The sequence below is a fragment of the Myxocyprinus asiaticus genome, chromosome 49 (assembly GCF_019703515.2).
Source record: "Myxocyprinus asiaticus isolate MX2 ecotype Aquarium Trade chromosome 49, UBuf_Myxa_2, whole genome shotgun sequence".
Lineage (NCBI taxonomy): Eukaryota > Metazoa > Chordata > Actinopteri > Cypriniformes > Catostomidae > Myxocyprinus > Myxocyprinus asiaticus.
In genome coordinates, this window is record NC_059392.1 from 12,900,251 (window position 1) to 12,924,263 (window position 24,013).

Sequence of the window (24,013 nt, forward strand, 5' to 3'; positions counted from 1 at the left end):
TCCTCTAGTCTTTGGGCTGCCGACCATGTCATTAAGTGGACATAAGTTTATTCCACTTATATTTATTCTATTAACAGGTGCTTTCCTAGCAAGGCCATAAATATGACTTTGCTGGGTCATTCATGTCCTTGGAACTCGTAATTATGATATTTCCGATTCCACTTTAAGGGTGCTGTAAGCCGTTCTGGAATCTCCAGAGGATGAGCTGTTGGATTAGCCACGCCAACAAAACGCTGCTCTCCAAAGATACCAAATTAGCTTTATTGAGACCAACACAAGCAGAAACGTTTGTCAAAAACAACAGTAGCATAATAGTGCCCTCAACTGACAACTGTTATGAACAACATGGCATAAAAATGGCATCAAGCCTTAATAATTCACTGCAACTACAAAACTATGAGAACACGTCATTTTTGTTTACTGTTTACAGAGTCTAGATCTGTCACAGAGATCAGTGAGATATCTCACAACACTTAAAAATACTTAATATCTTTCAGGGAGTAGTAAAATTTTTTGCATACATTTCCATGAAAAAATCAGTTACAACACATTTAAGGGCACACGAATAAGGCAACTGGGTCAGTCCCCTACACACTCAAACTACTAATATTGTTGTGTATATCAGAATGTTTTGGAATAAAATTAAAATATATTGTTTCTATACTCATAATCCACAAATTAAAATCAATAGTCATATGTTTTCATCATTTGATTACATCATTCACAATGCTTCATGGGATTGTAGTTAATTTCCTCAAAGACGTTATGTACACAGTATTGTACATTCATCTTTTTTGTCTTATTTAAAGTTTGTAACCTTGTGATTCTCTTCAGAGCTGGTTGGTTTGTTTCATCCCTTAGAACACTTTTATGAAATCCTTATGGAAGAAATGAATGGGAAAAATACTTCCGGAACCAAGACGGCTAAAAAACATTCAGATTGCGCTCATAGTTTCACTGTATGGAAAAGAGCAGTGTGAACATTTTTTGAAATATCTCATTTTGTGTAATTATTTGAGTAAATTAGAGAATTTTCATTTTTGGGTGAACTATTCTTTTAAATGTTGGTTTGTGTAGGGTGTAACGTACTGGTGCATGTGCTGGTCACTTTCTGTTGATTTCAAAATGCATGGTCATCTTTGCTGATGCAATATTGTGTGGGCTGCATTCAGTCGACCATCCGAAAGTGAATTACAAGGGAGGATCTTTGATCAAATGTATTTGCTACTTATAGGGGATAAAAACATCTTTTGTTCTGTTTTCTTGGCTCAAGTGCTCATAGCCTCCAAAGGAACCTTATTTTATAGGCTTCTCTCTTGCCTGATCTGAGAAATTAAGATAAATGGAGAAATTGACAGTTGCTGTAAACTTTAGCGCAATCTGAAACGAAAAAGCCATACTTCCATTTCTCTCTCTTCTCACACACACACACACACACACACACACACACACACACACACACACACACACACACACACACACACACACACACACACACCAAATGTTATACATCAGACATCCTGCAGCATAACACTGTAATATGTGGCTTGCTTATGACTTTTTCCAATACAGTGACTAGAAGGGAGACCTGCTCTGTGCATTAATATTCATGGGAAAAATGGCAATAGTGCCCCCCATCCGCCTACAAACCCCATACATCCTTTAAATCTCTGTCTCTCTTTTAACCAGATCCCTTTACACTCCACCTTCCTTCTATTTTCTCTCCTCCTCCGCATCCCTTCTTTCTATTTCTCAGCCACATTGCTGGTCGGTAGTGATTTCTACAGTGGGAAAATTGCTTTTTCAATATCAGCCCCCCTAATTATGAGCCCAGCTAAAGGGGTAGTGCCACCGGAATACTAATTAATGTCTCCAGCATTTTTGCATTTCTTTACACCAAAATGTTGTTTACATATTATATTTTGCATGTCACATTGATGCTTGAAAATCAGCCACACTGTCTTTCCTGCAATTGTTTTGACTCAAATTCAGCTGATCCCTTGAAATACCTTAGTGCCTTTGTAGGCATATTAAGCTGTATTCCCTGACAGAGTGCAACAGACACTCACTAGAGACTTGATTTAGGTCACACACTGCGCTTATTGTCCCCTGGAGCATGTCATCTTTGTATCAAAGTGATGTTACACGTGAGATCAAAAATCAGAGATAAAAAAAATTATGTATGAATTTTAAGAATCTTCAAAATCAAGACATAAACAGATTGAGAGAATGGGGGTCTAAACACAAAGTAATTTACATAAGAAAAAATACCCCAACCAATAGCCATGGCATTTGATTGTAGGCGTTCAGAAACAATGCAAAGCGCTTTAAAGTAACAACAAAAAAAAGAAGCTATTTTGCATCACAAAGGGAATTTGAATTCAAATGTTCTCGCAGCGCGCACCGAAACAGTTAAATTATTTTCTTGGTCGTTCCATGAGCGCCTGATTGACGTTTGGGGTTCTATTTTTGTGACGCGCACCAATCAGGGAGCGGTCAGCGTGCACCACGTGGGGCGCTCTTGGCGCTGATTGGCTACCTCCGCCAGTGTTGATTGTGGCTGGGTCAAACCCCACGTGGAGATTTCATTCAATCAATGTACAGTTAGCTGCACCTTTATTTTTCAATCGAAATTCTCGACGGCTTATGCATAAAATTAGACACCGTGAAGGTAGTGAGTGTGAACAGCCTACGGAGACTGAGTGGTATATTTAAGGCACATAATTAAATATTTAGCAGTGCACAACAAAACGCCTATTAGCTCTGATTGTCTATTTTTATGAATATATTAGTAAAAGTTTTCGAATTTTGGGGTTGTTTTGCACATGCATAATGAAACACAGCACTGAACACATCAATCCATGTGTCTTGAGCACTATGGATCCATGGTCCCAACAACCTAAAAAGAGAGTAACATGAGAATTTAACTCTTGGTTGCCACAAGCCAAACCCCTTCCCTTTGCACAACTCGAATGTCCCATTGAAAAACAGCTGAGGATCCGAAAGGAAGGGGTTGTGTGAAAGAAGTGGGACAGTGAAGCAGACAAAAGAAGCTGCGGCTGCGTGAATGTCGCACTATTGCTGGCCATCCACTTCGTTTCTTTATTATTTTCATCAGCAAAACACATCCAGAGTGCGGGAGCACTGAAGGCCGAGCGCCTGCATTCTGATATTTCGCGGTGCGTCTTACCGAAGGACTCGATACAACACCGGACTGGGCGCATCGTAATATTGCGCGATAAAGCAGAACAAAGGGAGTCTCGAGCGAGGAATGAGCGAGCCGAGTCTGGCGCCGCTGAAGCAGGACCAAATGTTCTTGTGAGAGCCGTAAAAGGCACAAAAACTCCTCTGAAACAACATTTAACAACACTGGAAGACCTTCGAACCGCAGCAAACTCGCTATTCACAATGTTTCCACAGAATCGACCCCCGGTAAGTTCCTTCAGTACTTCATATGTTTTGTGAGCAATGCGTTTAAATGTGTTTCATCTTTACATTAAAGCGTGTTTGCACCCTTTGTCTTTTAATTTAGGGTAAACAGTCACGTGCAGTGTGAAATTGTAATTGATAGTGCGGCTTATCAAAGCATGATTGCATCAAAACAATAATCACTTTAATGTGTTTGGGTCCGTAATGTTGAAAGTAATGGATTAGTTGATGCAGCTGATCAATCGGTGTGCCGCCCTTTTAAATTGCTTTGAGAAAAGTTCTTATTTATACTGCAGCAAATGTTAGTATTTCCCTTGATGTTGACCCCCTTTCATCAAAGAGCTTGAAGCGATATCTGCATTTCGAGGACTTGCTACAGTATATTGCTTTCTTGCTAATTGCACTCTTTGGAGTTTTAGCCTTTCATCTTTCATATACCTAATTTCATACATTTTCAGATTTAAGTACTGTATGGTCAAACCCACAATGTGAGCACCATTTGATGCAGAATATGCCAACCTTTCCTAAGAATGCTTTGACATTCATTTCCTTAGGGATGGAAATTAGATTCCACCATGGTGTGCAATGTTATCATCTGGATGAGGTGCAGGATACATAGGTGAAGTCAGTGGCATAGCCAAGGGTGGCAGGCCCACCCAAATTAGACCCTGTCCCACCCAGAATATTAGTGGTTTTTCTTTCAATTCAAATATATATTTATAAAATAGTGTAAAAAATGCATAAATTCTGATTTCTGAAAGTGTGAAAGAACTTTTTGAATGCGCCGCTTCTCTGTTAAGTAAAATGTGGTTAAAAATAATTGGGGCGAAAACTTGGCCCATCCATTTTTATTGAGGCCCACCTAAAAGTAATTTCCTGGCTACGCCCTTGGGTGAAGTATTAAGGCATTTACCACTTTTAGTCGAGCACTATAGTGACCATGTTGCTTGGTTCTTTTTTTATTTAGAATGAGCTATTTGTCCAACTTGTTTTCCCAGGACGCTCATTTTAGCTAGTTCGGAACAAGGTCTTGTAATGGTTCTGTTTCCACTTGCACGGAACATCCCGAGACATTAAGAGGTGGATGGGCTACGATGTGAAAGGGCTAAACCACCACAGGTCAGCTGATTTGGAAAAGAGATCTTCATTACAGTCTAAATCACAGTTTTATGTTTGTAGATGTTACCTGTACATCCCAGGATTTTTAAGGTGAAGCGTTATGTACCCATGGTGGTATACTGTATAAGCACCTTATAATTCTATGGGTAATTGGGTATGTAATCCATTTATAGTGTTAAACTTGAAGTGTGATTTGAACTGAGATTTACTATGACCTAGGTTTTTTACTTTGGTGAAATATGAGCAAATATCTCTGGAAATGGCAATAAAACAGCATGCATCAACCCACACATTCCTGTGAAAAAGGTTATTACATCAGACTGTCATGTTGTTTAAAGCAAGCAATTTAATACAAATACCATCCTTTGACTTATGTTGATGGCTTAATAAAAAAAATATCGTTATTTGCCATCTTAACAAAGACGATCATTTTATTATATATAAAAATGCTAATTAGTCCATCAGTTGTAAAAACACTTTTAACTTTGAGAAGAAAGTAAAGGCTCCTTCATTTTTCGTTCCAGCTGGAAAGAAGGTTGAAGCAGCTGAGCAACAGTATACTGTTTGCAAACATTTGGACACCACCCCACGTGCCAGTGTTGCCAACTATTTCTCATGGGAAGTCGCCAAAGGCTCGCTGAAATGTCGCTAAAAGTAGCTAAATCACGTGATGTCATTTATTATGTTAGACGGCAAATTTAGTCCTACATACGTAAATTAATTGTCGTAAAGGCTATGGAAATTCCTTAAATGTGTAGTGTTGAAGAACCATCATATGTTTTTTTTTCTTTTATTGAACTAATCATTTAACAATTAGTATTTATTTACTAATCATTTAGCTATCACTATTTAAACTTGTCAAACATTAAGCAAGTTGTGGTAGGCAGTGGGATAGATGCATTTTTTATTTGTTTGTGTGTTCTTTTTTTTTTTTGCGCATGTTTGTTATAAAACTATTTTAATGAACATTCATGAACAAGCTGGCCAAAATTAACCTATCAAACTCTGCATAGCATGCAGGGGAAGACAGTGGGGGATTTCTATGTATTATTATTATTAATATTATTATTTATGTATTTGTTTATTTTCTTTTGTAATTGAGCTGCATTATTGAACCACGGCAAGGCCAAAATGATCCTAGCAATATCAACCAGGGGTAGGCACGTTGTGGTGTTGGATGTTTTTTTAATTATTTATTTTCAAACATAGATGCCTAAAAATGTCTGGCATGAAGCGTTTTTTTTTTTTTTTTTTTTTTGGGGGGGATTTTTCCCCTTTTTCTCCCAATTTGGAATGCCCAATTCCCAGTGCGCTCTAAGTCCTGGTGGTCGCATAGTGATTTGCCTCAGTCTGGGTGGCGGAGGACGAATCCCAGTTGCGTCTGAGACAGTCAACCCGCGCGTCTTATCACGTGGCTTGTTGAGCGCGTTGCCACGGAGACTTGGCGCGTGTGGAGGCTTCACGCCATCCACCGCGGCATCCGCGCTCAATTCACCATGCGCCCCACCAAGAACAAACCACATTATAGTGATCACGAGGAGGTTACCCCATGTGACCCTAACCTCCTTAGCAACCGGGCCAATTTGGTTGCTTAGGAGACCTGGCTGGAGTCACTCAGCACGCCCTGGGATTCGAACTAGCGAACTCCAGGGATGGTAACCAGCGTAATTTACCACTGAGCTACCCAGGCCCCCCCACATGAAGCGGTTTATTACTTGTGCCAGTGTTACTGTTTCACAATGATTTTTGACAGTGACACCTCATCTGTTCATATCACTTATCTCTATACTTTATTATAGATCAGGGGTTCATTTCCATTCTATCTCTCGCCCCCCTAGATAATTTCTCAATGCTCTTCTATCGCTGTAGGCTGACTTTTCTTTTCTAAATGGAGAGCATGCATGTGAACTGAGGTTGAGATTCTCGCAACAAATACTAACAACACAAAAGCTTGTCAGTCTTTCTATTTATAGAACATCCGTTTGCACATAGGTCCAATTGCTGCTGGCATGCAAGTCAATCATATTACTTGAAATGTAGGGCGAGCGTTAGAACACCCATAAACATGAGACGACATTCCCATTAGAGCTGATGTTTATTTTTTCTGTCACCAGATGTGGAAGAATGTTTCTAAAGCAGACTACAAAATTCGCTAAAATTGTCGCTAGTCGCTAGATGGCTTTTTTACTCGCTAAGGAGGGCAAAAATTTGCTAAATCTAATGACAAAGTTGCTAAATTGGCAACAGTGCCCACGCCCCTCGGAAAGAGATTTTGGTGTAAAAGTGGGTGGAGCACTGGATCACACCCACCTATGACTTGAATCAATGGCAGTTAGAAGGTGTTCAGCCGGTACAAAGTTTTCCTGAAGTTTGTACTGGCATGCTGTTTCAAACCTCCGCAACAAACTAAAAAAAAACAAAATAAAAACACTTTCTTCTAGATTTTGTTCAAAATTACGTCACACCTATTCTTTCTTCGATTTTGCTAGAATCATGGGTGGATTAACCAGCCTGATCTCACAGTGAAATCGGAAAGAGTAGACCGACTTTTCTTTCGGCAAAATAGGTATACGGAGACCGAAATTTCGAAACACTGCCCCCAATGGCCAAAACGGTAAGTGTTGTAGTGCATATGGGCATGTGTGAGCTCCATTTATGTCCAGGAGAGGTCGCCAAAAGCTAGTTTTGAAGCAAGTTATTTTCAGTTTACAGGACGCTATACAATAAAGAGAAAAGCATATATTTATAGATTCTATCCCCAAACCCAAGTCTTATCTTAACCATTAGTGGAGTAAAAAAGTAATGTTAGAGGGAAAAGTGAAACCTCCGAATCATGCTTTTCACTGATTATTCAAATGTGGTTACTGCCTGGCTTTGAACCCTAGTCTCCCACGCAGCTGTTGCAACGTGCTACCAGTTACACCAGGTGGAAAGGTAAACACAGTGAAACCACAGCAAGCATGTCTGATAACAATGCTGCATGTAAGCGCGTCGACATACAGTCGCCGATCCTAGGGTACCAAAACTATTGGAAACATCATGCCAACGTGTGATCACGTGTGATCATGTTGGATTAACCATATGGGCAATCGGGTGAGTGCCCTGAGGCACTCAGGGCTGACTTAAATAGAAATGTTAACTCATAAGTTTAGTTTCTAGCACTTGGAATATCCACAATTGATGCCTATTAAGAGCATTGCAACAAAGAACATGAGTATGATGTTTACTTTGCTATTCTCGAGTGCTCAAACTTTAGCGCATTGCCATGAACATGTTTTCAGGGTCGAGGTAATATTCCACGCTCGAGCCTCGAACCACAATTTTATGCACTGCATACAAAAACACAAGAATAGCTGAAACTGAGAGGCGATCAAATAAAATATTGGATGTTAGTCTGTTTACACACAAGTCTGAGAATATTTGAAACTTTACTTATAGAACAAGCTTAAATATGGTGAACTTTGACTCAGAAACACTGAATTCACTCAATTAATTGTGTGGTTGTGTCCAGGAACACCGTAAAGCCTTAGTACGCCACTGGCTAGAAGTATAATGGCTCATTAAGTGGTTGTTATCCTGTTTGACTTTGGGCGAAAAGGGAGAGTCATACCAAGATTTTATATGATTTACATAAGGTTATTGTATTCAGTTAAAAAGAGAACACACAATTTGCAGCTTTATTTATATTAAAGCTTGAGTAATGCAAACTACAAAGTGGACAGTTGTTCATATTTGTGACCATGATGGTTGTACAATGTCTGAAACCAAGTGAAAAATTTTAATCACCAGACTGAAGCAGTGGGCAGTTTCTCTACAGCTTGCCAACTGATACTTGCTGATTGGTTTTAATACTGGCTTCTGGAGGGATCTGCACCAGCTAAGATGTCTCCCACAGAGGAGCTCAATCATCTTTCCTGTGTGCGGCTTTTCCCAGCATCCCTCCTGTATGGCCTTCCTAACTCAAAGGAGAATCCAAGTGCAGTCAGGGCATGGCCCAATCCGACCATTGCATATGCCTTGGCACCCTCAGCTGTGAACATAACCATTCAGGTTTACAAAAGTCATTGGAGGAAGCATGGAATTCCTTGAAAGCAAGAACAAACAGGCCGTGTGTTACCTAATAAAAGAAGCACCTAGAGCAATTACCACAGCTGACAAGCCAGCGTCGCGCCGCCACTAATGTATCCTGACAGCAGGGAAATTTGAATAACGAGCTTGCGGAGAGGCTAGAGAAAAGATGTGTGATAGTAATAAAACAGGTGCCGGGCACCGTACTACCCTCCCCCCTCTATGTAAGTGATTATTGGGGCATTCTTTAAAGCTCTGTGCTGCCGGAGAGTACAGAATCAATGAAACAAGGATGTGCCAAGGTCAGATTCCTGTGGAGGTTCTTAAAAATGCAAATGGCTGATGGTTGTTGACACTGTAGTCGAAAGATTTCATATTCAATGCCTGAACTTCAAACGTTTATGTAGAAAGCATAGCCTGGTTCTTTGGATTTATGTGTATATCTAAATAGAGGTTCTTCATATGGTTTGGAGATACAGAAAGTCCCATTCTGTTTATTTTTAGCCTCAGTCCTTTTCCTTTTCCATGGCTGGATGTACACATGTGTTGTTTTTAAAGGAAAACATTGCTAGTTCTACAAGGCATCACTTATTAAGGCTACCACAAAAATACACTAATCCAAATATGGTGAAGTAAAGCAAACTGTTTATAAACCCCCAAATTTACACAATGACCATAGCAGAGTAAAAATGTTTGTGTAATTCCAAATTAGGCTCTGTAGTTATTCTCTGTGAATAAAATCATCAAGTGTGTGGTCAGTTATTTCAGAAAGATTTGTGTGTGAAAGGAGAAGCTGCTTTGTCAAAGGTTATGCCACCGTGTTGACAGGTCTTGGGATGTCGGTCATCATGGCTGGCCGCAGAATTTCACAGGCTGTGTAGCATTTCTTGGATGTAGGCCAGGTGGGAGTCATCCACACGTCCCTAGCCAGACCTCTGACAGAATGATAGAAGCTGTGGTTTGGACAACTAAATGGGCATAGAAGCAGTAATTCTGTGTATGATTGTTTGTGGTGTTTACCAGTGCCTTCCTTGTTTTGAGTCTTAGCAAGTGGGTGGGCAGGAGGGTTTGGGAGGTTTGATACAACACAACATGCATTTAGAGAAAAATAAATGAAAACATTGCATGCACACACACACACTTTACAAGACTCGTTGAGTGTGTCAAAAAGATGGATTTGGACATGCCTATAATGTACGCAAACTGGTCTTTTTAATGGCAGCGAGACTGTTCAAGCTGTAATTAATTTTCAACTCCCAACTTTTACCCCAGGCTGTTCCTTACCAAGTATCACATTACGGCTTCTTCTCTGTTTGAAGTCCAGAGGGACATTCTTGCCTGACCAATCAGCTTTGCACAATCATGGATATTTAATCAGTTCAATTGACTAGGGTGTTCCATGCTTTGCTATAATACAGATTAGTGTGACCTTGACTCTTAGACAAGAGTGGCCCACAATGCTGATGGTGCCCTGACAAATCTGTGCCAGGTTAAAATCGTGTTGTGAAATTGTTGTGGTAAAAGTGATCCATTTAATGTGACAAACGTCAAGGAAAGATGCATGGAGGCTTTGCAAATCGATTTAGCCAATAAGCAAATAATAAGAGCATTAAATAAAAATGGCTGCAATCCACAGTTTTCCTGAGCAACCACTGGGTGGCGCCATGATGATTCTAATTGCCTGTTTTTTTGTTTTGTTTTGTTTCTGGCCTCGAGACGCAATCTAAAACTAACCAAAATGAGCGATCCAGACGGAGAACAACAGCCATTTAAGTGTTATTTGGAGTAAAAATGTTTTTCACACTCATCTTGTGCAGTTGTTGGCTGTCATAACTCTGATATCAACGTTACTAATCTCGGACCATCGCTTCATGTCATCGCTTCCTATTCAGCTGAGGCTCTGTCAAAAAAAAAAAAAAAAAAAAAAAAATCATCTTGACTTTGTGAAATATAGGCACTATAGAGCCACATATTTTTTGACAATTTCTACAAGTGTAATACTTTACCGGCTAAGAATAAACGCAGATGCGTGTGAAAACACTGGAAAGCAGAAATGGGAAAACAGGTGAATTATGGAACACTTCCGTGTTCAGAAAAAAGGTGGATACTGTGCTCTGGACTAAAGCCAAGCGCACTACACAACTTGTAGTCTGCGCCCTGTGCACACTTAACGACTCAGTCTTTTGTTTCCAGTCGTGGTGGTGCGCACACTACACGACTGGGTGTACCAACTACATGACCATTCGTCCCTGACTTCTCATCTGTGTCACTACATGTTGATATCAGGCATACGGTCAGATCTGTGAAGTTCTTGTGCATGTAAATGTATTCTCTTTTTTTTATTTTCCAATCGAACAGTTATTTCCTTTAAGTCGGCACGTAACTGGCAACGGACCAAACGAATAGACCAAAACGCATCTTAAAGATACGATCACGAAATTAATTAACACACTCGCGCACATAGCTACGGATGAGTTTATTAGTGATGACGTCAACAAACAACATTAAAAAGGGGCTTGTGCTAGTTTATTGCAATGATTTGCACAGAATGAAAAGAAAAAAACAGCTGAAAATAATGATGAGAACAGGGTAGGGAGATGTTGGTGTTGTATTTTATTTTCTTATTATTTTTTTGTCTACTGCTTCTCAATGCATTTGTTTTCCTCTTGCTCTCTCAATGTATTTCATTGGCTTTTGCTCATTGTCAGTCTCTCATCGGGACAGTGTGCACACCTGACAAGACATCTAGATCGGGGCGGATTAATGCACAGGCTAACCTAGATTGTAGTGTAGGGGCACAAAATTAGCCTATTAATGCTAAAAAAAATATGATGTTATTAAAAGCAAATTCATTTATATATGTTAACGTTTGCCAGCTGTTTCTGATAGTCGCAGGACAATCAATCAGTTTTGTCATATATGTGATGCTTTCTGTTTGACCCTTCACTGTTCATTTCCAGTGGGCCTGAAATGCATCCATTTAACAAGATTTGCCCTCTTTTTCACATTTGCCACACATTTTGTGAAAATATGAAGTCGGTTTTTGTTTTTTTAAATGCAGAGTTACTTTAATTCTTGATTGACTTGGGATAATACACATCTGTTAAACTCATCATGAAAGTCATCTTTCTTTAAAGCTTCAGGTTAGAAGGCACGGACAGCGATTTCAAAATGAATGTATTCTTTAGTGCAAAGAGTGCATGAAAGTAACAAAGAACCCTTAATAATTGATGTTGAAGACATAGCCTAAAAGAAAATAATTTCATGCAGAAATTAATGCAATGAACAAGATAAGTTCTATTTTAAAAACAAATATGAAATACATTTTAGAATGTTATTGAAATACATTTTAAAGACTTTGAAATTCATGGATTTGTTCTATTTATGATCTAAGAAATATTTCTGTTCAAATTATTACACTTTGAATGCTCCCCTTAACAGTTCTAAAAACTTCGATACATTAAGTATTATCCTTTACTCTGCACTTGATGCTTGTATCGTAGGCCTATTGTTTGGTCACAAGTTGGGAGTTTCTGATTGACAACACTTGGCCGTGTAGTTAACTAATACATTGGCAGGCCCAATGTAAATGTATTCTTGTTGATATTATGCATCAGGGCCCTTTGATAAAATCGTGATATTAGCTTGCAATTTCTAAATTGCAGCAATTCTAAGAATTCTGTGATGTTTAATTCGCCTTTCTGATTGGTGCACATCATTTGTACACTGACAAGATCTCGCCAATCAGAATACAATGCACAAAGTAGGTAACAGTGAGAGAACAGAAATTGGGAATTTATGCAAATTGATCTATAATTTATGCAAATACATTTTATTTCCTTCCTGAAATGTGTTTTTGAACACTGAATTGCATTTTTGTTTTAAAATGTTTGAAAAAGGAACAATATTTGTCAAAAATTGCATTTAAACCCACATTCACAATATCTATCAAAAAATTACTAATATTATTGCAGAGCCCTACACTTTGGTGATCTCTGCTGTCGGTTACTTGTGATATTTCATATAAAAAAGCAAGTGTGCACAACAGCATTTTTCCCCTGATAGTCTGCAGTAGTGGTTATGTGCACGTGTTCTTGTGTAAAGATGTGCGAAGGGGGGAGGGGAAGCCTCTGGAAACCTTCAAGCCTAGTGGCCTGTGCAGACCTTAATCCAGCCCTGGTCTAGATATCAAGCTTGTTTAAAATTGTTGCCAAGTCTGCAACTAGTCTGGGCATGTCACAGAAGTGCATATCGACCATCGGTCATGGGATTTCAGGCCTCTCGTTGCGGACCAGTCGCCGGCTCAAAACATCAAAGGAGACGAGGTTGTGATGTGTGTGCTAGATTTAATAGGCTAAATTTGGAATAGCATACTAAAATACTACTCTTCCTATTTTACAGTATGTAGTATGTAAGCTTATTGCTCGGCTTTCTGAATACTCATTTCTTACCTGTCAGTCATGCCATCCAGCAGTCTGATATTTCTGAACAATGACAACACATCCAGGGATAAAGTGAAATCAGACTGGTCATCGGGGCATTGCAAGTCATCTCTCCTACTTTGCATATCACTCTGCGATCTCTACAAGTGAGGTAATAAAATAATTTAAACTCAAATCAATATTTCATGTCCATTTATTTATGTATTTGACCAGTCATGTTATAAGTCAGATAATGAGCTGTCAGATGATCATTTTCACAATATAAACACCTTACAGAACTCTGACGTGAACCAGAAGTTGAATTCGGCTGTTTCTGGAGACTCCAGTCTCTTCTCCCAAAATAACATAATTTCTCCGCTCCACTTCGGGGTCCTGACCATCGTCTGGGTTTATTTTGCAATAATGACCAGCTGACTGTACATTACATTTTTTGCATCGATCATGGTTTGCGACTTGATGCAAGAAATAGCCATATGATCTACTACATTTGCCAAAATGTGCAGTATACAACAGAGCACCCTGTATGGAAAACTGTTTCCCAGTGTGATGCACTTGACCTGACTTTCCATTTCCAGTGTGAGGAATGAGCTGAAAATAATTACAAACACTATTTTTATTTGATCAGACTGCCAAATGTTAAAGACAATTTAATGCAAAATTGATTTACAAATGCAACAACCGTATATTATATCCAGGATGATCATTGGACGCCACTCTCATGCAACGTGATGAGGTCAAATGACAGCACTGTTTGAAACAATTATTTTTGCATAATGGCTACTGTTTCACTAATAGTAGGCAGTATATGGTGTAAAGTAAGTGGTAAGGTAGCATTTCATTCTAAACATAGCCCATAAAAAAAAAGAACATAGACATAGCCCATGGCCCATAATGGAGAGGTGAGAATCAGAGGTGGTTTTGGAAACCAGAATGCCTAGGCTAATTAATGAACATTCAGTCTCCAAGAAGCTCCATGCAACTGGCTCTTTGCTCTTACTCTTTCAGCAAAGGGCCTGCTCTTCTTTGTTGTCTTTTTCCTTTATTCCGGAAGTCTCTTTGCACCTGCACGCAAAATTAAATAAAAAGAGGTAAATATCAGCGTGAGAGGCTGGGTGGGGTTGAGAAAGAGAAGATAAAGAGAAAGAAGGGAATAGAGCCAAGTGTCATTCCCCCTGCTTTCGCCTTCCCCTGTCAAATGGCCTTCCTCCTCTTGTTCTCCAAACTCTTTTCTTTTGGCCTGCGAGGAGAAATTGTGGTGTGTGTGTGTGTGTGTGTGTGTGTGTGTGTGTGTGTGTGTGTGTGTGTGTGTGTGTGTGTGTGTGTGTGTGTGTGTGTGTGTGTGTGTGTGTGTGTGTGTGTGTGTGTGTGTGTGTGTGTGTGTGTGTGTGTGTGTGTGTGTGTGTGTGTGTGTGTGTGTGTGCGCGCTCCCAGCTAGGCTGGAGCTGTGAGAGTCTGGGGATCTGGACAGCAGATTGAAATGCAGGGCTGCAGAGTGGAGCTCGTTAGAGACTCTAACAATGCGCTGTGTCTGCCGTTATTTGATGGCCGAGGGGCTCCATTCTTCCCATGTAGTTGGGTCCAACCCCCCTACTAACATCCCCCGCTGCTCCAACACAGGATGACCCCTTTTGGCCACAGACACCCCCTACCCCCCAGTTGATACTTGAAGCTACATCTGTCCCCATCCCTCCAAGACAAGCTTTAAGCTCCATGTACTATATTTTTATTTTCTCAGTAATTCTTGGTCGGGTCAAGGCTTTTCCTGTGTTAATACAGGTCACACATGCGTATAACACCCTTTGACATTTTGCCAATGGTAAGTCATAAATATTTGGCAGTAAATGTGACTACCGTCAAAACCACATGCTCCATGCTAATTGAAGTAATGGGGTATTATGCAGTTTAACATTTGATCAATCATGCCCTTTTGGCAGGGTTTTCCCTCCTTTTGGCTCATTAAAAGCAGAGATTCCCACGAGAATTGCAAGAACCCCTGCAAGGTGCATTTGCTAACTATAGGACCTTCGTCGGCAGAGGTATATGGAGACAGACAGACAGACAGACAGACAGACAGGCCCTACTGTATGGCACATAGGCTTTTGTCTGTCTGTCTGTCTACATTAACCTGAGGCCAAGCTCCTAATTGGAGGAGCCGACGGGATTCAGTTAGCTTGATGGGGTCTCACTCTAATGGGGTCATCTTTCTTGTAACCTCCTCTAATCCATGCATAATTTAAACAAATGTCTTAATTCTAGCAGTGAGCATGGTCCCCACCCCAGTCCCCCATCATTAGCACACAGTGATATAGACACACATCTGTCTGTAATGCTGTATCCCTTTACAATGGAGCCTATGTCATGGAACTACCCCAACCCCCATCCTCATCTCATTCTTTCATTGCTTTCTCTCATACAGGGGAGCTTGTCTTTCATCAGTGTCCTTCATTTCTGCCTTGTGCACAGTACTCTCTGTCTTGCACACAGACGTAGCCCTCAATTCAATGAACTCCTCATCATGTTCGTGCTAATCATCCCATCAGCTCTTGGAAATGATTTTTGAAGAATGCATAACTTCACAATTTTATGCTGAGATTCACTACATGCATTCACTGAAATTATTGTCATCTCCAGGTTCTTGTGTCAGAAATGTGCTTTACAGGGATAGTTTACCCAAAAATGAAAATGTATCATTTACTCACCCTTGTCATGCCATTCCAAATCTGTATGACTCCTGACTTTTATCTCAGTGACATACTAAAGGAGATGTTTAGCCAAATGTTCATGCTTCCTTCTTCCATTCAGTGAAAGCATACAGTGCTCAAAATGGATGACAGAGCACCATAAATGTTTAAAAAGTGGTCCATCTGACTCAAGCAATATATTCCAAGTTGTGATGAGGAGGAGGGTGGGGCCGGGCCGTGAGTGTGCACGGCCGGTCCCCAATCGGGCTAATCAGCCGAGGAGAGGGTAAAGCCGAGCCGGATGTGGCAGTTCGAGACAGAGAGAGAGAGAGACGCACGCAGCTGCCGTGTGTGTTTGTTTATATCTTTTTACATTTTCATTAAACATTATTTTGACTGTTCAGCCGGTTCCCACCTCCTCCTTGCCCATTTTAAACCCTGTTACATTGGTTCCGAAACCCGGGAGGGAGGAGGGATGCGCTGTCGTGGAGTCCTCACCACTGCCGCATCTGGCTCCGCTTTATCCCTCTCCTCAGCTGATTAGCCTGATTGGGGGCTGGCCATGTGCACTCACAGCCCCGCCCACCTCCTCGTCACACAAGTCTTCTGAAGTCATGACAGAATTTTGATTCTTAGGTTTTCGTCATGCTTTAGAAAAGTTATCTGATGCTAATACTACTCCCTTTTTCCTGCAGGCACCTCTGCAGCCACCACCCGGGGCCTCGGCTTCAGCTGCAGCAGCTGCCGCAGCAGCAGCATCGGGGTCATCCCAATCTCTGAAACTCACCTACCCTGAGACCCTTGACCGCATAAAGGAGGAGTTCCAGTTCCTACAGACCCAGTATCACAGGTACAACCCTTGTGGAAATGCAATCATTCACTAAGATCTAAGATGCCCAATGTCAGTTTTATCGAAATGCATTTTTCTCTAGTCTGTTATTCAGTCGATCCATGGGAGGACTTCGCAGAATTCCTGATGCAGTGTATTTGTATGAAGAGGGCTAAGAAGAAAGGTTCAAAAGTCCGTGTTTATAACTCAGTTGGATCCCTGCTGGAAAAACCAGGTTATATTAGCTTAATGTGGTCAGTTTGGTTTTTGGAACATGGTATCTAATTTCTCGCTGGTCCAAGGTAGTCCAGCTGATCAGACATTAGCACCAGCCAGAAGCCATCTAAAATCAGCTATCATCAGAAGCTGGTTTCAACTGGATTTTCTATTAGGAAGGGCATACAAATTTGTTAGTGTTCAATAGAAATACCTTGCTATAGTTTCAGAGCAGGGAGGGCCACCACTTTTTCAAAACACACACACACACATGCACCTTTGATTCAGTGGGTTTGTTTTTGAGTCCCAGGAATGTGGCCAGACCAGACATGACCCATGTGAGATTTCTGGTAGGTGCTGGCATCCTCTCTGGCAATCTGTGCCCCCTCTGCACACCCGCGCACCCCTCCTTATTCCTGGCATGACTTCACACGGCTCCAGCTTTGATTCCTTGAGCCAGATTTGACAAATCCACCCAGTCCCCACATTCCTATTGTTAGGTCTCTTCTGTTCCCGCCTACAGAGTTCAGTCGCATAAGCTCAGAAATCCTCTGTCCAAACAGTGTTCAGCCATTCTGAAAACTGCTGGCTTTACACTTCTATCTACCTCTAGAGTAATCACATCATTTGCTCAAAATAATTCCCAGAAGCCAGCAGTGAACAGTTATTATGTGTACCTTTCCAAATACATTTCATTGTTAATGCTAAACTCTCATGTGGCTCTTTATCGATCTGCCAGTCAGATTTTAAGTGTGCTTGACGATCTAATGAATCTGACTGAAGCCTGCTGCAAAGGGCAAAACTTGTTTTCATTAGAACAAAAGCCTTTTCTTAGTTTTTGATTTGTTGGATGCATTGTCATTATAGCATTTCAACAAGTTAAAGCACAGTCTCTTAAAGGCAAATCAGGTCACAAGCTAAAGCCATGTTCGAAATGATTCCTGGCAGCCTGCTGGATGCTGTTTTCTATGGATACAAGTAAAGCTCATATATACTTCAATGGGGAAAGACTGAAATCTCAAATGGTTGGTCAATATTATGAGCAAATAAAATATTTCCATCAGCAATAAAATTTGACAACAATTGTATCCTAAATTGTGCTTCTGTAGCTCAGATCGCCTTAAAATACTCTTATTTTTCAGGCTGGTCCAGCTAATGTGTATGCATGTTCTCAATGAAAACTGACGGGTGATGTCTCTATCTAAAAGGTGATTTTAACTGTAAGTCAGGACTTTCATTCCGAGAGCCGCCATATTCGGCGTTATTAATTATCCCATTCTTAAATATACCAGTGACCCATCTTATTCTTTACAGTCTCTGGTTGAAGTTTACTTAGCTACATTTACGATTCCTGACACAATGTGTGATCCAATCACAATTTAGTATGCAAATATTACAATGACATCATCGCTGACAGTTATGATGCCTTCAAGTCCTTCCTTTTTTATGAGTTAGGAAGCCATAATGATGTCCTTTTGTGATTTTGGTTTAAATAAAATTGATGCGGGCATCAGCATTTTTCTTTTTTTACTTCCCAACAAACACAAGCTTTTTAAGCAATATGAAGAACAAACTGTGTGCATCTGTCTATTTGATCAGTCTTGTGCTGACACAGACAATAATGAAAAATAGTTTGGTTGCATAAACCTGTCACCTGTCAAATCGGCTAAATGAGTAGAATTGTATGGCAAGTTTATTGCTATTCTACATCAGCAGTACACAAACAATACAACTTGTTTCACAATTGCAACACAAACAATACAACTTGGCTTCCTCAATGATTCTTTAACTGAATTGTCTTGAGTTTTTCCTTGGTGTTTACAACATTGTGGTAAGTTTAAGTAAATGTGTGGTTTTACACTCTCTCTTTTTTTAATTTTAAATTTGTTTTTACATATTACAAGAACCGTATTAAGGCCGTGTATGGCACTTTTTGTGGCCCTGTGTAAAGCATCACAAAGTGAAGTTTGAAATCTTAAATCTCCTTTTGATCAGACAATCAATTTACCATCGACCTTTGTGAACTTTCAATAACAGCATTTCCCATAAGCATGCTTCTGCCACAGAGCTGGTCATGCTCCAGGTAGAACAACACAGGCAAACACAGGGCACACCAGACAGGCACAGACCGCTCTGAACTATACATGGTGGGGCTGAGATTTTAATTTTAGTTCTCGTAATTTGTGTCTGGATTCTGATTGGTGTTGGATTAAAGGACAGTGAAGAGTCAGAGCTAAAGAGATTTGGCAAGATGAGCCTCGGAGAGGTGTGTTTGGGTGTGTGTGGCCGTTGGCTGCTGGTCTGTGTGAGAAACACACTAAGGTCAAGGTCAAGTTACAGGGCAAGTTCCAGCTGGAAATACGAACTTGGCTGAAACTGTATAACAAATACGATTTTTCATGTGGCGTTGGCATGCTGTGTTGCTCGTAGGGTTCGTAAGGTGATCAGTACTACAAAACTGTACGATGCCAGTCATTCTGCAGTATTGCTAATATGAAATACTGACAACTTTTGGTACATGCACACTGTCTGACTGACTGGTGGCTGCTATGGAGTCAAATTGATGCCTTTATATATTTGCAAAAAAATTAAGTATTGCAAAAGACAGGGGGGCCTGGGTAGCTCAGTGGTAAAAGACGCTGGCTACCACCCCTAGAGTTCGCTAGTTCAAATCCCAGGGCATGCTGAGTGACTCCAGTCAGGTCTCCTAAGCAACCAAATTGGCCCAGTTGTTAGGGAGGGTAGAGTCACATGGGGTAACCTCCTCGTGGTCGCTATAATGTGGTTAGTTTTCGGTGGGGCACGTGGTGAGGTGAGTGTGGATGCCACGGTGGATGACGCTATGTCTCAATGGCAACATGCTCAACAAGCCACGTGATAAGATGCGCGGGTTGACTGTCTCAGACGCAGAGACAGCTGGGATTCGTCCTCTGCCACCCGGATTGAGGCGAATCACTGTGCGACCACGAGGATTTAAAAAGCGCATTGGGAATTGGGCATTCCAATTGGGTGAAAAAAAAAAAAAAAGTATTGCAAAAGACCCGGTTGCTAGGGAGGGTAGAGTCACATGGGGTCACCACCTTGTGGTCATGGTTAGGGGTTCTCGCTCTCAATGGGGCGCGTGGAAAGTTGTGCGTGGATTGTGGTAATGTGTAACATAAGATAACATGAGCCTCCACGTGCTGTGAGTCTCTGCGGTGTCATGCACAGCGAAGCACGTGATAAGATGCGTGGATAGATGTTCTCAGAAGCGGAGGCAACGGAGACTTGTCCTCTGCCACCCGGATTGAGGTGAGTAACCGCCACCACAAGGACCTACTAAGTAGTGGGAATTGGGCATTCCAAATTGGGAGGAAAGGGGAGAAAATTAAGTATTGCAAAAGACAAAGCTGTGTTTAATTGCAAAAAACAATGTATGTTGTAAACGAAACCCAAGAATTGAGATCATTTTTTTAATCTGCAAAAGTCTTTTGGCATAATTTTTTTTGCAACACTTTTCTTTGAGCTTCACTTTGCGGAAAGTATTTTTTCTTTGCGATGCTTCTTTTAATGTTTGCGGTATCTTTTTCCCTTTGCACTTCATTTCTCTTTGTGCTTCACTATGTGGCACTGTTTTGACATGAGGCGGAGTTTAGAGTCTGACAACATCTCCTGGGGTGTGGCTTATTCACGAGGTCAAGCAGCATGCGCAGTTTACATGCACCATGATGCCTGCTAACTTCAAAACAAGTGGACACGATCAGCAGAAAAATTTCACTGTGATTTTAAGGTTTGTCTCATTTTCTATTATTTCTAACCAAGAATAAAATCACTTAATGTTAAAAGCGGAAAAAAGCTAATTTTTAGGGTGAAAGTCCTGGTTACAGTGTGTTTGTGCTTCATGTAGCTTTTTAGCTAATATCACTGGCCTGTGTCGTTTGATGTTACAGTTTGCTATTTTCTCCTTAACTAGGTTTTTAAAAACTCCCATTTACATAATGGGAAGTATGTGTTTGTGTCTTGTTTTTAAATGTTATTAATAAAAAAATAAGGCATTAATGCAGAAGAACAGTGGTATAGCTATAGAAGTGCCTTTATGAAATATCAATCACAATTCCTGAAGAACATATACCATAAATGAATACTCTAAATTATTGTTTGTGCAAGACTTGGGTTTCACATTTGTTAAAGTATTTAATAAAACACATTATCTTTAGATTATATTTATATTTATTATTCTTTTGTTTTTTATGGCAGACCAGTCTTCTATTTCTCTCATAAAATACTATTTCTTGTTCCGTGATGATTGACTTATTGGTTCTTGCTATCTTTTTAAGATGTTTCCACTGTGAACTGCCCATCAACTTTGAGCTACTTTGATGTTTCCATCTCCACTACAGGATACATTTTTTAAATGTGTAACATAAGATCAGTTATTCTTCTCTGTGGTGGTTGTCAGAATTTTTAGTAATATTTCCATGTCTTCAAATGAAAGTGTAATAAAACTTGACAAAATTAGCAACACTGTCTTCTTTTGGCTAAATTAAAGGATTAGTGCACTCAAAACAAACAATTCTGTCATTGTTTACTCACCCTCATGTATGACTTCTGTGGAACATGAAATAATTGTGAATATTGGCGTCGCTGTTTTTCCCATACAATAAAAGTAAATGTTGACTGAGGCTGCCAGTCCCTGACATTCTGCCTAACATCTTTTGGGTTCCACAGAAGAGTGTCATATGGGTTTGAAACTACATAAGGGTGAGTAAATGACAGAATTAAATTTTTTGTTGAACTAATCCCTTTAAAATCATACATCTCTTATTCTGTGTTTTACCAAGGCATTTGAGGTTAGTTTTTAAACAACACAGGTTTGTTTTAAACAAAAGTCTCTTTTGTGAATTATTAAAAACATTCATTATTTTGTAAAATATTATAAATTGTTGTGCATGTTACTACAAAAGACAACAAATTTCGGTACACTTTACACACTGGTATACAACATGACATCTGTAGCTCTGGCATTTTGTGTGTGGTCGTGTCAGTTGTCTGGGACTGATGGCTCTAGTCAGCACGAGCATTCTGGTCAAATACAATTTTTTTTTAAATTATACAAAGTCCACTCTTATATTGAAAGGAAAATATTATACAGAGAAACAAGATTGTGGCCATGAAGCGTTGTAACTCCTCACCAGTAACACAGAAGCCCCACAACTGTTTTCATCATCTTGTGATAAGGAGCAGGGAGCACCATTTCTCCAGTAAACTCTAAATTCTTTGGTGGTCTTGTACCTCACAGCCATATACTTCCTCAGTAAATAACTGGAATACACATTGTTTACAGGGTTCATATACATTAGTATTCCTGATGAGTAACATTGGATTGGCCTGCCACTAAAACAAGTGCTAAAGAAAACAAAATAATGCTGTAAAATTATCCTGCTGTTCTTCTGCATTAGTGCCTTGTTTTTTTTTTATTAATAACATTTAAAAATAAGACAAAGATTATGTTGTGTTATGTTGCACTTAAAGTAACAGCTTCTTACACTGAATCATACGTTTTTGTCAGACAGGTAACAGTAAGAACTATAATCAAGGCTTTGATGACACCAGCACATAACTTCCCATTATGTAAATAGGAGTTTTTAAAAACATAGTTAAGGTGAAAATAGCAGACAGTAACATCAAACGACACAGAAGCTACATGAAGCACAAATGGACTGTAACCAGGACTATCACCCTGAAAATTAGCTTTTTTTTTCTTTCCAGCTTTTAACATTGTGATATTATTCTTGGTTAGAAATTAGAGAAAATGAGACAAACCTTAAATCACAGTGACATTTTTCTGCTGATCGCATCCGCTTGTTTTGAAGTTAGCAAGCATCATGGTGCATGTAAACTGCGCATGCTCCTTGATCTCATGAATAAGCCACACCCCACGTGATGTTATCAGACTCAACTCCTCCCCATGTCAAAACAGTGCCACATAGTGAGGCGCAAAAACAAATGAAGCGCAAAGGGAAAGGGATACCGCGAACATTAAAAGGAGTATCGCAAAGAAAAAATACTTTACACAAAGTGAAGCTCAAAGAAAAAGAAGTGTTGCAAAAAAAATTGATGCCAAAAGTCTGTTGCAGATTAAAAAAAGATCTCAAAACATACATTGTTTTTTACAATTAAACACAGCTTTCTCTTTTGCAATACTTTAAATGCAAATATATAAAGCATCATATTGACTCCATAGGCTGCTTTCTAATTCTCTCACATATTTATGCGTATGATCTGTTAGGATCTTGGTAACGTGCCAGCCTGCAAAATGGTCAAATTAACTTATTGATCACTTATTGATCAAAATGCTTGTCTTGGTGAGATATTAATGTTAACACTGTCGGTTATGTCTATGGTGAATGTAAGGACAAAAACAATCGAATGTGCCAAAATTAGATCTGCGCATTAGGCCGTACAGTATAAATACTGTTTACTTAGGCCATGTCCACACCAATCACGGTACTAGAGTGCGTTTTCGAAAGGCCACGTCCATGCTAATCGCTTTTCGTTTCCTAGCGTGATCTTTTTCCAAAGTATGTGTTAATTGAGAGCATTTTCTAAATGCTCCGTTTTTGGTGGAGAAAAACGCGTTCCAGTGTGGATGCGAGGCATAAAGGTAGAAAAATATGTTTTCAAATAAAATTGTGTTACCGTAGTGTGGATATGGCCTTAGTTCTCAGTAGAGAAAATGTTGTTCCAGTGTGGAAGATTGAAAATGGATTAGTGTTGATGTGGCCTTAATTTGTATCTTATTTTTTTATTATTGTACCTATTGTGTTTTATTTTATTGCTTTTCATTTTTTTCTTTACTTTATTATTGACTGTGTACTTGAAAAATTACTTTAGACTTGAAGTAATATTTACTTTTAGAAATATTTAGACTACAAGCCATTTTTTATGTATTAGTATTTATATTAACTTTTTAAATCAAGTCTCCAGTAGCATGTTAGGTTTTGCTGTGGTATTTAAATTGCTATTGAGAAACATCAGATTTAACTGGTATTGCTGAAATTTTGTATAGTGACAACCCTAGTTGCTCACATTGACGCACGTTTTGTGTATGTCTCGGTGTGTTGTGAGTGTTTAGGTTTGGGGTTTTGTGTGTAAAAGGCCTCTAATAAGCACACAGGATGTCTTTAGACTGGAGGTTCTCATTATAGTGGTTCTTGTTTTGCCCAACCCATTCCAAATACAAACACACG

The 24,013-nt window shown here is 39.8% G+C and overlaps 1 protein-coding gene across 5 annotated transcripts in view; it reads left to right on the plus strand.

The window, feature by feature from the left end:
• The first annotated feature begins 2,975 nt into the window (after positions 1 to 2,975).
• Positions 2,976 to 24,013, plus strand: part of LOC127438570 (transducin-like enhancer protein 1) — a 60,472-nt gene continuing 39,434 nt past the window's right edge. For 4 of the 5 annotated variants that reach the window (XM_051694241.1, XM_051694238.1, XM_051694239.1 and 1 more), the window contains exons 1-2: positions 2,976 to 3,432; positions 16,435 to 16,589. In XM_051694241.1, coding sequence (XP_051550201.1) covers positions 3,409 to 3,432; positions 16,435 to 16,589 — 179 coding nt within the window. In that variant the 5' untranslated portion in view covers positions 2,976 to 3,408. Of the gene's footprint in view, positions 3,433 to 16,434; positions 16,590 to 24,013 lie in introns of those variants that run through there. The other variant, XM_051694242.1, reaches the window with a different exon arrangement.